This window comes from Antechinus flavipes, chromosome 1 (assembly GCF_016432865.1).
Source record: "Antechinus flavipes isolate AdamAnt ecotype Samford, QLD, Australia chromosome 1, AdamAnt_v2, whole genome shotgun sequence".
Taxonomy (NCBI): Eukaryota; Metazoa; Chordata; class Mammalia; order Dasyuromorphia; family Dasyuridae; genus Antechinus; species Antechinus flavipes.
Window position 1 is genome coordinate 83,992,784 of NC_067398.1, and position 16,223 is coordinate 84,009,006.

Consider the following 16,223-nt stretch of genomic DNA (forward strand, 5'->3'; position numbering starts at 1 on the left):
TGCTCCTGCAGGCTAGTAACACAGCAGGTATTAAGGCCCCCAGTACCCTCTCCAAGCTCCAGTCACAGCCTCAGGAAGGAGATCTGCATGGCTTCAAGAACAGGATATGGACAGAAAAGAAAAGTCACAACACTCTTGAGGGCACTCACCTGGTTTGTTCTATGGCAATACTTGTGTTACTCCAGCTCAGACTTCAGGCTCCAGTCTTTATTTTAGACTTACATATTGGCCCCATTCAAGATCCCCTCAGGACTCAATTCTATTAACAACTCAAGAGGGTCCTAGGGCACCGCCTTGATCATATCCCCACATTTCCTTTTAACAGGCCTTCATAACCCTAGGTGATATTTGTTTCTCTACTGTGGTCCAAAGTGATCTCCTTTCTGTCCTTCACACTTTTCAGCTTTATCTCCTAAAAACCATTTCCTTCAAAACCCTGTTCTCAACACCTCATAGAAGCCTTTCCTGATTCTACCCCTCACTAATTTATCTTGTGCCTTTCTTATTTATGTACATATCTCCTCTGAAAAAAAGAAACATTAAACTCCCCTGAGGGGCTATTTTGTTGCCTTACATCCCAATTATGTAGCACATTAGGTGTTTTATAAAATGCTTCTTTTACTGGTCCCCAATGTACCAAAATTCCACAAGCATTGGAGAATAACATGCATATTTCATATAGCTAGTCAATGTGGTATTTCTCCTAGCTCTATGAATAAAAATTCTTTTAGATTCTGCAATGTCCGATTTCTCGCAAGTATTGCAGGTTTTCCCCAAGTCTCAAAGATCAGAACTGTTTCCCTGTTGCACTGCATCCATCTCTCAACTTCATCCTGACATAGCCCCAGGGAGCCAGCCTGCCTGCCTTCTAGAGCTCTGCCCGCAAGGTAATTGTGCCCTATATTCAGTTCCCAAGATGGCTGAGAAACAGTTGATGAGAGATATTAACTGTCAGGTCTGGAAAATAACAATGAAACCCAACCATTAATTTCTTCTGCAAAGAAAGCAGAAGGCAGGTTAAAAGGAAAGACAGGTAGTTTGGATCTGCTGGGAATGTGGAAGTTAATGCTATTATTACACTCTTAACAAAAGACATTTACGTCTGGTAATGGGGGCCATTTGTTTTAAGATGACCAGTGAACCCACCAACAATCTGTACTCTCTCTGGGACTATGTTCCTTAAGTGAATACTCCCTTGTTTCACAAGAGAATAGATCTAGGAATGGAAAGAGGGGTCAGCGAGCCTCGATTCCCAACGTCACATAATAAACTGATAACAAGACTCCATTATAACCTGGGTATCCAGTAGAAGTTGGTCAGTGATCTCTCTACTATACTTCATGGAAACTTTGAATTTAAAACAACTGACTAGAAACTGTGGGAAAGAGAAGACAAAAACTTCAGCCCCACCCAACCTTACTACCCTCCTATGGTGATAGGAAAAACCTCATAATCTGAAAGCTTTAAAAAAAAAAAAAAAACCTACTGTTCATCACCGTGCCTGTTCAGACACGCTCTACCCGCCCATGTGAGAATAAAAAGACACACTGCGCTTATTTTTCCAGATGCTTCTTTTGTAAAGGAGCCAGAATTGGCAACTATACTGAAAATCTTCAAAAAGTATATACAAAGGTATATCATACAAAATATACATAAGGCTTATGCCAAAATGAGAGCACAACAACAAAACATAGATGAGACGTCAGTGTCAACACCTAACACCTCTCAACATCTACAGTGAACCAGAGGAGCATAGTATACTACAATACAGTCTGCACACATAAAATATAGTAAATTACAGTAATATACAGTAAGGTATAAAAGACAGGGAGTCCCCCCTAAGTCTGCCCATGATCCCTTCAACACAAAAGAAGGTTATTCCCCATATAACCCACATATGGGAAAACCTTTGAGGAGGAAGAAAAATCCCCAAGGAAATAGAATGGTTTGTCCTAAACCATTACCAGCACTTAGCAGTGCTCCTAAGGATACAGGTTGTAACAGTCAGTTCAGCAGAAGGAAGTGGAGTTCTTTGCCAGTTATCAGTATACAAAAGGTGCTGAGCAAGGCGATGCTTCTCATTCCATCTCAGTGAACCGAGCAAACATGGCTTTCCGAACTGCATCCTTGTAAGAATCTGCAGTTGACACACCATAGGAGCTGCCTTTTGCTCCCAAGCCAGCTCCTTTCATTCGTACTTGAGCCTAGGGAAAAATAAAAAGGGATGTCTGGCACTTGACATAAAGCAAAAGTATGCCCATAGAACAGACTGGTGGTCTCTTCTTCCCAAACTCATTCCCTTTGATAGGATCATTCAAACTGAAAATTTATAAGGTAAGTATATTAAACAATTAACAATTTCCTTAGTGGCTATCTAGAGCAGGTCTGAGGATTAAAACAAAACAAAACAAAACCTCATTCAGGCAAAAAGTAAAAAACAAAAAACGAACAGACCAACTGTAATATAGAATAATTGCCCAGCAAATCTGATTCTGGGAAGGCTCAAAGGGCACACATTTAAAACAACTGTACTCCCAATGCAAGGTTATATCACTTGCTTTGAAAAGTCTGATGCCAGCAGCACTTGCTTTAGCTTTTAGCTTTAGCACTTGCTGGCTATGCAAATTTCTATTTTTTCTAGGCAACCCCAAAGAATCTATTATTAAGACAACCATTTAAAATCCATACCCTAAACCAGGGCTTCTTAAACTTTTTCCGTGACCCCTTTTTTGCCAACTCCTCTCACTACAATGGTTGAACGGATTAGGAAATAAGTCACTTCAATGATGTATTTGAAGAAAGGACAGGACAATGCTAAAATTCCCTTAGAACAAATCTTTCATCATAACCCAAAACACCAAGCTACTGCTTACCTCAATGGGGGCTGTGATACCTTGACACTTCCTTCCCAAACCTGAGCCTTCCCGCCATCCCATGGCCTGTAGCATTTTATTGCCAATATTACTATGGTCTATGCCATCCTTTGTGGGTTGTTCATAATTACTAAAAATGGAGAAAGGGGAAAAAAATGTTATATAGACTGAAAAAAATTTTCATTTCACACGTGATGAAATTTTCAAAATACATACACAGTGCCAGCATCAAACTGCTTCTTTCGTTTGGGTTCTGGAGGTTCTGGGATTCCATATTTCTCCCGTCTCTCTGCAGCTCGATCTCGGTATTTCATCTATATAAGTGGGAAAAGAAAAAAGATTAGAAATCTATACTATAATCCATTCTTCAAACAGCTACATCTACTTCTAGATTTCTCAAGCCAGCATTTAAATTGTATTAAATACACAAATCTATTAGCATTTCTTTAACACAGAAAAACCCTATATGCAACTTCTTTCATGTCATTACTACTGCCATATTATTTTAACTGTAATATGTAAAAGTCACTTCTGGCTCTTTTTTTTTAATAAAAATTAAAGCATTTCTGCATGAGAGGTAAGATTTAAGTGACTTTCTAAAGCAAACTTAAAAAAGATAAAAACCTATAATGAAAAATAACATCAATAATATTTGTTGAACAAAATCAGTTGCCTCATCTGTTTTATGTTAGTTTATCATGGAAAACAGAGAATGGAGTCAAATAAGGGACTTTGAGGATATTCTGACTCCAGGGCCATGTCCTTCCAGAAATTTTTTCCAGGACAAAAGACCATAACCTCACCTGAATACATAACAGCATGTGGCAATCACATACTACCTTATATGCTTATTGGTAAACTTTATAGGATCTTTCTCTTGTGTACTCAAAGTAGTGTGCTAATCCTTTGAAGTAAATCATCTTTTTTTTTTTTTTTTTAAAAGGTATTAGAAAAATGTCCTATAATATGGCAAGGTATATCGAGGAGAATAGCCCTAGTATCTACCTAAGAAGGTTGTTGTGAGGATCAAAGGAAATAATGTATCAAGCATTATGATAACAAAGATTAAATTATTATGAACACTTATGAACTGGTCACCTGTTTCACTTACCTCTCTTTCTCTTAGTTCCAAGGCTTCTAGTTCTTGCTCAGATAGTCTAGATCGTCTATAGATATCCATGTTTTGCTGTGTAAAGCATTTCAAACAAAGAAAAACTCAGATTTCTGAAATTATCAAATAAATGACTTTTTTTAAAGAGCTCATTATTTTCATATTCTAAGTAATGCTAGTACAATGATGCCGCTACTCAATCTTTCCATTTTAACTAAAGAAAATTAGGTACCTAAAGAATATAGAGGGGCAGCTAGGTGGTGCAGTGAAAAGAGCACCAACCCTGAAAGTCACTTAACCCCAATTGCCTCAACAACAACAAAAAATAATAATAATCTATATTTTAGAAATTAGTAAACTCAAACCTTATGTAAGTCAGAGAGTTGTTGATGTCTAACTAAAGCATCTTTGTTGGGAAATTGTCTTCTACAGAGAAGACAGGCCATTTTCTTCCAATCAGTCAGTTTTTCTTCTTCACTTTCGATTCTTTCCATCAATTCTTCCTCATTATCACTGTCCCCACTATAAGCGGCTACTAGACCACGCTAGAAAAGAAATAGCAAATATTATTAAGGGTACTTTTTTCAAAATTTGAGGGTCAGAAAGAACTCCAATTAGTTCAAGATTTGGATACAGCCATTACATCTTATCTAAAACTCAGCATTTCACATAACACAAACTGAGAAAGTCAAGTCACTTCACCTAAGTTAGTTTCTTCATCAGCAAACCAAAGATTGATTACATGATTTCCAAGGTCCCATCTAATTCTAAATTATGTTAAGGTATCCTTCCTTTAAGGCTGAGTCTAACTATTCTCAATGAAGCTTTACCAGACCACTGTACCTCCAAGTAAGCTATCTTAACTCATATATGACAATTAGCAATTAATTATGTATTTATTTATATTCTCTGGGTATTATTAAACTTTTACTTAACTCTATAAGTATTTATGCACATAGTTCAATTTTAGGTCTTTGAGAGCAAGGAATTTACATTTTCTTATCATGTGTGGCAAAGTATCAGCATAACTGTCCTCTCTCAATAATCTCTTTTTATATGCACATATAAATCAAAATAAGATACTCTGTAATTGAAAATGCAAACTTTATCAAATGATTATCCTGATGAAACCTGATGAAAAACTTAAGGTGCCAAAATTCAAGATAGCTTCTTTTCTCTTCTGGGTGAGAACAAATGCTTGTTTATAATCTGTAGTATATAATACATCAGTCCTATACTGACTGTAATACCATCAAAGTTGAAATAAGAAATGTTAGCCAATATGCAAATTTCAAAATTCATCAAAACAAAATTAAATATAACCCTCTATAACAAATATATCACTACCAATACAAAAGAAACTTTGTTAAAATTAAGACAAGAGGCTTAGAATATAGTGAAATTGTTTCTTACTTTGAGTGGATTTTCCTCTTCTCCATTTTTCATCAGCTCTGGGATAAGCTGCTGTCTTTCAGCCAAAGCCCCCTTAAAAGAGACGAAAATCCATGAACGCACAGTTTTTGCGTGACTAATTCTACTTAAAGCACTGTTGCTAGCTAATGCCCTTTTACCTTCTTCTCAAAGAGAGCAAAGCCAGCATCTGCTGCTGCTGATTCTCTTCTCTCTTCCTCCCTCAAAGAATTGACAGGCTGGAAGCTATTCTTAAAATTTTCTTTTTGTTTATTTAAGCTCTTAGCCCATCGTTCCATGTCTTTGGCAATCTAAAGTAAAAAACCAAACAAAAAAACACATTTGAAGTCAAAATGATAAATGTGACGGGACAACGAGGACCAAGTTCTTTGCATCATATCAGTCATTAAAGATCTTTCCTCACCCCAAAAGGTCTCTAGCAAAATCCCTAAGCAGTTTTAATATCAATCTATGACATACAATTAAGAGCTCTAAGATAAACAATATTACCAAATCTCTGATTAGTCTTTTAAAGTTAACAAGGATATACTAACCAGTAATTTGAATTATTTTACAGAAAACTACAGTAGTAAGACTATCTGATATTAACTGTGCCATTCCTATTTTCAAACACAGACATTTAAAAACTTTAGAGAAAGTCTGCTTTAAATGATCACAATATTAACTCAAAGAAATGGAACCTGCTGTCAAAATATATAGACACCTTCTCCATTGCTAATTTTAAGGAATCAGGGTAAAAGTGACCAAATGCCACCCACCTTTCAACATCAAGCCAAGGATCCTGATTTAGCAAACACCAAGAAATGTAATTTCAAACTTAGTTCTAGAATCTTACAAACTACTAACTAACTAGCTGTTGAATCTCAAACAAATCATTCCATACTCCTGCCCTCTCTGGCCCAATTTCTTCATCTGTAAGATGGAGTAAACAACTGCAGAGTTTACCATCTTCCAGGTTGTTGAGGATTAAATGAGACACTCTACCAACTCTTAACCATTACAGTTCAAGCCTTGCCTGCTGTGCCGTTTTGCTCTTAGGCTTCTCCTTCTTTTCCTTCCCTTCTTTGGTAGAAGGCAGACCAGTTTGTTGTTGGGCTACACATTCTGCTGCAGGTACATAGGTCTCCTTCTCTCCATCCCAATAAAGATACTGCTGGGTTAAGGAATTATAATAGTACTAGAAAGTAAAAACAAAAACAAAAAAATCAAATGATTGTTCAATAGTGACAACTTTGGCCAAGTCAAATTAATTCAAATTAGCAATAAAAGTATCTTTGGGGGAGACAGTCATATAAAATGATAGTAAAAAGCTATAGAAGTTTTCACATGCAGAATTGTCAGTCTGCATTAAAATATCTTGCTGGAATCAATTATTTTAAAGGCAGGATCCTCAGCCACCTGAACAAGAACCAAAGGTTAGGTGGCTAGTGTTGCCTTCCACCTTGGCCCTTCTGTCAATTCCACTAGCTAGCATGGAGTCGAGTTAAGAATAAGATCAGAAATGAGATATGGAATCTTAAAACTGGTTTTTAACAAGTTTAGTGAAGGAGGCAAATATAGGAATATAAATCAGTAACTAGGCTTCCAGTTACTTGTCTCTTAAGAGGAGTTAATTATTTTACATGAACAGCGGAGTCCCACAGATCAAACCAGAATTCCTTTTCTAAACTGAGGATATATAATCAGGTACTAGCACTAGCACACAACCACAGCCAGCTTCCTCTGACTGGTGTAGTTCCTTAATACTGAAGGGAATGTATGTTATGACACCTAATATCTCATTCATGCAAAATTTCATTTTAAACATGGAGACAGAGTAAAGCTTAAATTTGGGGTTTCTTCAACAGATTAACTATGAGTCAGGAGTAATAAAAGCTATGACAGGATATGACATAAGATCCCATAAATCTTAACACCAATCTCACTCGTTATAAGGGAAGTTGAATGTATTGTTTTACCTCAAAAGCGTTAACTTTTTTTTTTTTTTTTTTTGGGGGGGGGGGGATGAAGCAAGAGTCCCACAAAGAAAAAACTTTAAAAACTGAGTTGTGTGGAGTCTTTTCTAACTATTATTCTTAGTCACCAATTAAAAAAACAAAAGAGCTGCTAATTTCAAATTCTTATATGATTATATTCTAGCACTATTTACTACAGGCAGAACGTTTAAGAATGATTAGCTATTGTCTATTAACTTTTCAAATTTTCTGATATTTAAAAACACTGAAAATTCAAAAACAAAGTCTCCCTCAGGAATTACTAGCAGAAAACAGAAACAAGTAAATTGGTCTTTCTATAAGGATTATAAGAGCTAGATCATATACTTAAGGACTTAAGACTAAAATGGCTACTAAACCATCTTTCAAAAGGTTTTAAATGGTTTCAAAGGGAATAAACTAATCTAAGCTTATAGAAAAAAGCAAATTTAAATGGAAAGTACTAAACACCACTTACCATGTTTGAGATTTTACTCCTACAAAGAATACTTAATTTCATGCCTCATAAATTGACCTAAGTGAAGATAATGGATTTTAAATGAAAATACATTAGGATGATATTGCATTTACCTGAGAGTTAGAATCATAATAAAGTCCTGTTACTGGATCATAATAATATCCCGAGGATTCATCATAATGGTAGGTGGAAGTATCAGGGACAGCTATAAAATAAAAATTTAGAACAACTGTTATTTCTAATAACAAGCAGATTAAAAATTCAAACTAAGAAAGTGAATCTGTGCGCTTACACAGAAAAAAGCCTCTTGAGAAATGATCTTGACTTTAAGCTTACCATATTTGGTACCGGGGACTACACCAGTTGGGGAAGTTGTCTGTGCTTGTGTGCTAGTGCTAGTACTTGGCTGTGCTTCCTCGGTCTGGAAAAAGAAAGCACATTCAGTAATTCTCATTTTTAAAGCCTCTTAAAAGAAAGCAATAAATATATTTTCCCAAAGGTCCCTCTGACAAGCTACAGCAATAAGCTAAAGCAAATTTTCAACATAATATACTATCAGCAGGTAACATTTCCCTAAAGGTTAAGTCAAAGCATGCATTATAAATATAATCTTGAAAAACTTTACTTAATTTTAAAATTCATTTATCAAAAACACAAAGACAATATGCTCTATCTAATCCTAGTTCAGAGCAGAAAAGGTTAAGATTTGCCCAGCAAAACAAAAGTTTCCATAACAGTAAACAGTTCTATATTTAAAACTACAGATTACCGGAGAGCCAGGTGGATTGGTGGTTTGATTATACAGTTGGGGACTTTGGGATACTACAGCTGCTGAAGTAGTGGTGACTGCTGCCCCTGATAATAAAAATAGTTGATTAGAGAGCCAATGTACTTAGGTTACCTGGAAACTTCAGGACAAAATTATAAGCTAAACATTCAACAACATTTCTCTTTGATGTCCTTCCAGCATTGTACTGTAGTCTATGTCAATTCCTATTACCTAATTATCACTAAAGGCCCACTGAGTATGCACTATGAAGAGAAGATATCCTTTAACCTTTGACATTTAAATTTTCTTATAAACAGAAAATAGTAGGGTTTTGGTTTTTTGGAAGTGGAAGGGAACAGGAGAGCAGAACCAAGGAGAAATTATTCACATACTTTTGGTTAAGGAAAGATTTAATCACCTAATTTTTTACTTATAATCTTAATTAAAGTAAAATCTTTTATTTTTACACTTTGTCCATGGCATTTGTCAAACTCTTTCTGGAACTTGTAAAAAGTTTTTGGCAAGATTTCTAAAGAAGAAAGTAAAAGTGGACTTGGTCACTCAGAACTAAAACAATGTCACTATATGCCAAGTTGGAATTTGGCAAATACAAGAGCAATTTGGACCTTTCTCTGAAATACAAAAACTATGGGTCTTGTATGAGAACCCTTAAGATGGCAGAGAGGATTCTTTATTATCTTTGAACTCTTTGAGGAATCCAGTAAGATTACCTCAATTCTGAAAGCTTAAGCATAAGATGCAACGAAGTATAATACCTGGTACAGTAGATGTATCACTCTCCACTCCCCCTGCTTGTTGCTGGTAAAACTGCTGATAATCTTGTGAATACTGAAGAAAATGCAAATGGCAAAGTTGGCAAACTCCTGTGAGATTTTTGGAGACCAGAAGAGTCTAAATTCCTTAAAGATTTTACTCACCTGGGCATACTGTGCATAACCATCTTGGCCTGGCTGGAGGTAATTGTAGTCTATATTGCCACCTTCTCCACTTTGAGACTGAAAAATTCCAGCAGAAAGGGGAATGCACATAAAATTAGTAAACTTCAGATAAAAGTAACTAGGAAACATTCCCTAATAATTTCTTTGAGAGCATGCCAATCACAACCAATGCAGGTAGGTATAGAGAAAACAGGAAATCCACTACCTGTAAATCTTGGCAATACCATAACACTAACTTGAGCAAAGGACCCTCCCCGCCTTCATACCTGCGTGGATGACCACTGAGCTGCAGCAATGGCTGTGCTAGCCACAGAAAAGGCGCTGACCCGGTTACCATCTGGGAGAACCAAATCTCTGAAACCATGAAGACCAAATCTCATGAACAAAACTGTACTTTCCCCTCAATATCTACCTCAGGTTTGTTCTTCCCTAACTTAGCCACATGAGGCAATCAGAGATGGTCCCCCACATGCTGATTTTCTAGCCCAAAAATTACTAAACAGCAAAGGTACTAGTTATTAACTGCTATTAGTGCCAGAAGATCATGAAATTGTCAAGTCAGAACTTTATACACTTATTTCAACACAATAGTGCCATTCTTTCTAAATATATGTGTGTATACACACCCACACACATACCCCACCCACAATCAGAAAACTAACCAAAACACTTGTAGGATGAAAAATGCCAATAGATCAGGCAAACTTGTGGCAATTATAATAATTGAATATTGTTCTTGTCTACTTCTGGAAATCTAGTGATTACCATTCAAATGGAATCCTTGCTGCTCAGTGCCATAGTATAATAGAAAGTTGGTCCTAGAGTCAGGAACACCTATGTAACTCTGGGCAAATCACTTTCTCTTGGTCTCAGTTTCCTCAATTTGTAAAACAATTGGGAGATGTTTTAAGATCCAATGGCCTCCCTTCCAGTTTCTATGCGCCACTATTTCTGTATTTTCCCTATTTGTTTTTACCCTCAGCTGAAGCAAAGAGTTCTTAACTAAAAACAAGTTGATTTACAAGGACAGGTGAAGGAATAAGCTCCATGAGCAGAAAAACATCTTATTCACATAGGCTTAGTCATCAAACACTAATACAAAAATTAACAGCTTTGTTGTAAAATTGGCAAGGAATCACTGGGGGAAAAAAAATCTTCGGGATTGATTTAGAACAGGATTGTTTTAAATAAGGACAGTGAAGTCACTCACTTTCTGGCACTTTTGGCAAAATCAACTCCAATTGTTTTGCCATCGATTTTCAGCGGAGGATGAAGACTTTGTAACACCTGCAGTAGCTGAGAAGCATCCTAAAAGGGAATATAAAAAAGAAACAAGATTTAGTTGCTAACCCCTCTCAAGAAATCTGGCTCTAAAAAGGAGATTAACTCATTGCATATGCATATTTGAAACATCATTAGGTTCAACATCTTTTCCCATAAAACAAGAATACAGTTACTGAAGGGTTAAATTAATCTGAATCAAAGAATTAAACATTTTCTCTCCCCCATGGTTTTTCCCTTTTGCTCCGATTTTTCTCTCCCAATGTGATTCATAAAGCAATGTGTTAAAAATAAATAAAATTTTTTAAAAAAGAAAAAAAAGTTGGTTGCTTAAATCACCAGAACTAAACATACATTAATTTTTAGAGCTATATGAATTGCCATAAAATTACTGTCAATAGTTAAATTGTGACCTCTAAAATGGAAATGACACAAAACTGCAAGCCATCATTGAAATTATTAATCATATTTAAAATTTAGTGTCCAAGATTAAAAATTACTCTCACCATTGCTGAAGACAGCTGCACAAATGCAAACCCTCTGTTCTGCTGTGTCTGTTTATCTTTTATAAGTCGAATGTTATTGACAGCTAATGATGCATATGGAGACAATGCTGTCATTATGGAATCTACTACAGTATGAGGAGCAATATTTCGAAGAATAATAGCTGAGGAGATAAAAAAGATAAACATTATTCATGTTTCCATTTTTGAATTACTGTTAAAGGTAGGGCTAAATACTAGTTAGAACCACACTTTCAAAGTTGAGCCTTTTATCTGAAGCTCAATTAAGAACTTAAAAATCACTGAGGTGTAGATATGACATATGAATATAACTGTTTCCAGTTCCTGTAAATTCAGATTATTTTGTACTACAGAAATGTAGAGAGAAAAAAGAAGTCTCAACCAGGAGTCAAATTCTAATAAGGAATATCCAGAGTCATTTCTAGTTGTTCTACTCTATATTTTATCACTGGACCCAGATGGCTCCAGACAAAGTGAGATTGCTGACTTTGTACTCCCTCACTTCAATCCAATTCACTTGATTCTCATGGCACCATTTCCTTAACATCATGGTCATTTTCAAGAACAAAAGATAAATAATAGCAATAACAATCTATTAAGGAGTACTTTCACTTACTATCACAGTAGTAATCCACAGACTGGACAGACTCTGTAGTTCCAGATGGCACTTCCTGCTCTGAGTCTTAAGAAACAGAAGGAAAAAAATGAGACAGATAAATGCACCAACTCAAAACCCAGCAATCATATACAAAAAACAAGCCTTTCTACACAACCCCTCCAATGGGTTAATCCCATCTTTGTCAATTTGTAGAGTATAAAAGGAAAACTCAGGATTGTTTTGATTTGCATCCATTAGTGATTTAGACTATTTTTTTACATGGTTAATAGTTTATCTTTTTTTTTTTTTTTTTTTTGAGATCAGTTTGCTCCTATCCATCAACCTATTATATATTAGGGGTTAGCTTTTTGTTGTAATTGTCTTTTCTATTTATTTTACCTTTTGTAATTGTCAATAGTTTTTATCTGGTGAAGAATTTACCATTTAACACCAACTACGAAAGAGATGGACTCTTTTCTAATTTTAACAATCACATAAGCATTTTTAATATTCAGGACACATATCCATTTTGAGATATGGTACAACATAATTGCCTAAACCTAATTTCTTCCAAACTGCTTTCCAGAAGACAATAATTTGGCATTTATGAAAAGCTTATCTAGGCAACCATTGGGTTGCTGCTTATTACTAAGTAACAAATAGTAAATTAAAAGTGTAAAAGAAGCTACCATTTTAAAGCTGAGTAAAAAGGAAACATAATATGAATTGAGAGCAAATATAAGGGGAAGAAGTGTCTTAAGATTAAATATATATAGTTCATATAGGACATGGCAATGGAATGTTTAAAAAAAAAAAAAAAGTTAAATGAAACTTACCAAATTTATCAGCTCCACATCGGAAGCATTTGAGTCTTTTCCTAAAGTTGTTAAGGCAGCACTGGAAAAAAAAAATTGAGCATTGAGTTTTGTTATTTTTCATATCAACTCATAATCCCCATTAACCAATGAGGTATTATAAATAAAGCAGCAGGGTTCACTGTCTATTCCTTAGATGGATATATCGTGACTACGAAAAATGACAGTTCAAAAAAGTGTGTTTATTACATGACTTTTCCCCAATTCTTCTAAGAAAACTATGAAAAGCTAATCATGCAGGACCTATTTTTTAAAAATAAAGTCTTAAAATTTAGTTTCTGTTTATTTTAGAATTATGTACTGAGTTGTCAGTTATCTCATTATGGTCAACAGCATTAGAAGGAATAGGATACATAGTCTGTAAAATAATCCAACATGAGCAGTTTGATCACATGCTAACCAAAAAAGTTCAGAACACATAAAACATATGGAGTAGAAAGCTTAAGACTTGCAGTCAGGGTTTGAACCATGGTGTTATAGCTTGTTAGCTGTGTGATCTGAACTTCTGTCTCCTACTCTATTAAACAGGAATGTTGTAAAGATCAATTATCAAAATTATCAAGAAGAGATCAAATGGGACATCTGAAAATAAATAAATACTGATTAATATGAATGCAAGTTAGTACCACTATGACACAGCTAACTAGTGTAAAGAAATTGCTGGACTTCATGTATCAGAAGGGCCTTATGTAAATTACACATGACTTTATGTAAGATATGCATTCAAGTTCTGTAGCTCCGACCTATGACTCACATCTTTCATTTGTAAAATGGGCATTAATACTTTTTTGTGAGCTCAAGCAAAAAAGTAGACAAAAGTAATTAATGTCCTATAAATTTAAGCAGTTATTATTAACCTAGAATTTTGGTTTTTATTTATACCAACAGGTTAACAAAGGGTTTTTCCCTAATAATATACAAACAGATACTATAAAGCTGAAGAACCTAGAAATCCACAAAACAGTTTAACACAAAACTAAAAGTAACTGAAAAAAAAAGGTTTAAATGTTAACAAGTAATATTTATATATTGCTTTAAAGTTTGTGAAACACTATATGTATACATAAACTCTCATCTGGTCCTTACAACACTATGAAGTATTATGATCACTTTTTATTTTGCATGTGAGGAAACTGAGATTGAGGGAGAGGCTACGCAACTTGACCAAAGTCACTTAAGAAATACATGTTCAAGTAAGGATCCAAATTTAGGTCTTTCTGATTTGTCCCAACAATCACAAAGCCAATGCTCTAAAACTGGTTCTAGAGCTTCTAAGCTTACCATTTAAGGACTCGAGGTGTGAGATAATCCAAGGACAACTTCTTAACCAAAAATCAATTATTTAAATTCAAAGATTGCATAATCACTACATTAATAACAAATATTACAAACTGGAAGGCCAGAAAACAGCTTGGGAAAGGAATAGCTGACAATTATTACATAAAACAAGCTTAGCAACTAAATTCTTTATACTCTGGGTTGAATATTCTTCAAATAAATGCTGTGCATGCCTCATTTCTTACAAATCTATGTTCAAACAAATGACCTACACCCAAGCTGACAATGCTTGATATAAACTGAGAAAAATTCAACCCTTCTAGAACCTGCATACAAAGCTATCCATATCTTGCAAAAGAATTCTTAGGATATTATCTGAATTACAATCAATCATAATATCTTATCAATAGCCAAGTGCCAGGAATATATACTCATTTTAAAAGTATTTGTCTTTCAGATGAAATATTCTAAAATCAAATAAATAGTTCCAATTATAATGACCCCAAGACAAAAGAGCTACAAAAAACTTAGTTAAGAAAAATTTTCTTAACATGAGCAAGTTACGTAGTCTCTGGATGTCATCCTTCCAAGCTGTTGTGATCTATTATCAATTAAAGCCCAATAATAATAGTTGAACCAATGGTACATCATCTTTGTCCACAAGCTACTGAAGACCAAACACCATCTCATTGCTAAGGTGGTGGCATAGATACCAAAATTTCAAATATTCTAGGTTTGAAGTCAAACATAATTCTAAAAGCACTTAGAGATCATGTATTCCAGGATAGAAAACCTAACTAGGATAGTTAGGTGGCTGGCAATCCCTAAAACTGTGTTCCAAGTAATGTTCATGTCTAATTAAGAATTAGGAATTATTTTTATTTAAATAATAGTTCTGGGCGGTAAAAATTTTTTATAGCCAAATGATAAATAGTTAGCACTAGCCAAGTATTCAGAGACAGAGAAAAAGAGAAAACTCTCTGGACTTTCCTCAATCTCATCTTGAAGAAGTTTTATACACACACACATGCACTCATCAAAATAATTGAATCACCAGTAGTTTCTCTTTTTCCTCATTCCTAGAGCTGTCTACCATTAAGTTTTCACACAAAAGAATTAAAGTTTTTAGTTTATTTTTCAAAATGTAACCACTTTACCTTGTTACAAAGCCAATCCTCAAATTTAGGCCTGGGATTGCTATAATGCATTGCAATGTGCTTTCCTTGTATCACCAACTTTTTCTGCAAGAAAAAAAGCAATTAGTTATTCCCATTCTGAGGCATGTGTGTCCATTTTCCCAGGGCAGAGCACACTTCGGAAGAATCAGTGCTCTGGAATTAAATGGACAACATACGGGGAGGACCAACCGCCACCTATACTCTGCCCATCCAATCCTTCAGAGAGGCGGACATAGGCAGTAAGAGAATGGGATTCGGAGTAAAGGTAAACGGAGTCAGGGCGTGTTGAGAGAGCTGCCAAACACTAAACGCTGACATGGAACCAGGAAGTGTCTCCAGCAGAGACAGAAGTCCTAACATTCAGCATTGACAGGTTTGCTAAGAGTGACAGTCTATTTATATAAACAAAAACAAAAACAAAAAACCCCCAAAATCACAACTAACCCAAGTTTTAGATGGCCTTCTGTTTTTAGCCCTTAGAACATTTGTCCTTGGGCACTGCTTCACTACCCTGCCCCCCAATCCCCAAAACTAATCAACATAAAAACATTTTTAATTCCCCTTCCCCCCAAGTATTTTCTTCAAGATGTGTCCCTCTGAAAAGAAGGGAGTTCACCTCAAAGGGAACCTGGTTAAACTTCTTTTGGGGGGAAGGGGGAAAGCAAGAAGGGGACGGGATGGGACTATTTTGAATGCCACCAACTGAAGCATAACTAAATTTCATTTCTTCCCAACTATATCAGTTCATGTAATCCCCGTGTTACAGATGCCTTCTTCACTGAAACACAGACCCTCTTTCAAAATGAGTAACCAGGAGGCCAATGAAGTTTCTTCAGGGGGTAGGAAGTTTACAAATGCATTCACCACCATGTCCATCAAGTCAACAAAGTGACTA

The 16,223-nt window shown here is 35.4% G+C and overlaps 1 protein-coding gene across 2 annotated transcripts in view; it reads right to left on the reverse strand.

The window, feature by feature from the left end:
- Positions 1-1,553: 1,553 nt before the first annotated feature.
- The window catches only part of RBM5 (RNA binding motif protein 5), a 24,522-nt gene continuing 9,852 nt past the window's right edge, over positions 1,554-16,223 (reverse strand). For both annotated transcript variants that reach the window (XM_051986252.1, XM_051986245.1), the window contains exons 7-25: positions 15,308-15,391; positions 12,834-12,894; positions 12,016-12,081; positions 11,382-11,542; positions 10,805-10,902; positions 9,861-9,948; positions 9,574-9,651; positions 9,412-9,484; positions 8,636-8,721; positions 8,203-8,287; positions 7,980-8,071; positions 6,431-6,592; positions 5,556-5,705; positions 5,398-5,469; positions 4,350-4,529; positions 3,985-4,059; positions 3,090-3,187; positions 2,874-3,003; positions 1,554-2,204 (exon numbers count right to left, since the gene is read on the reverse strand). In XM_051986252.1, the coding sequence (XP_051842212.1) occupies positions 2,079-2,204; positions 2,874-3,003; positions 3,090-3,187; positions 3,985-4,059; positions 4,350-4,529; positions 5,398-5,469; positions 5,556-5,705; positions 6,431-6,592; positions 7,980-8,071; positions 8,203-8,287; positions 8,636-8,721; positions 9,412-9,484; positions 9,574-9,651; positions 9,861-9,948; positions 10,805-10,902; positions 11,382-11,542; positions 12,016-12,081; positions 12,834-12,894; positions 15,308-15,391 (1,965 nt within the window). In that variant the 3' untranslated portion in view covers positions 1,554-2,078. The remainder of the gene's footprint in view (positions 2,205-2,873; positions 3,004-3,089; positions 3,188-3,984; positions 4,060-4,349; positions 4,530-5,397; positions 5,470-5,555; positions 5,706-6,430; positions 6,593-7,979; positions 8,072-8,202; positions 8,288-8,635; positions 8,722-9,411; positions 9,485-9,573; positions 9,652-9,860; positions 9,949-10,804; positions 10,903-11,381; positions 11,543-12,015; positions 12,082-12,833; positions 12,895-15,307; positions 15,392-16,223) is intronic.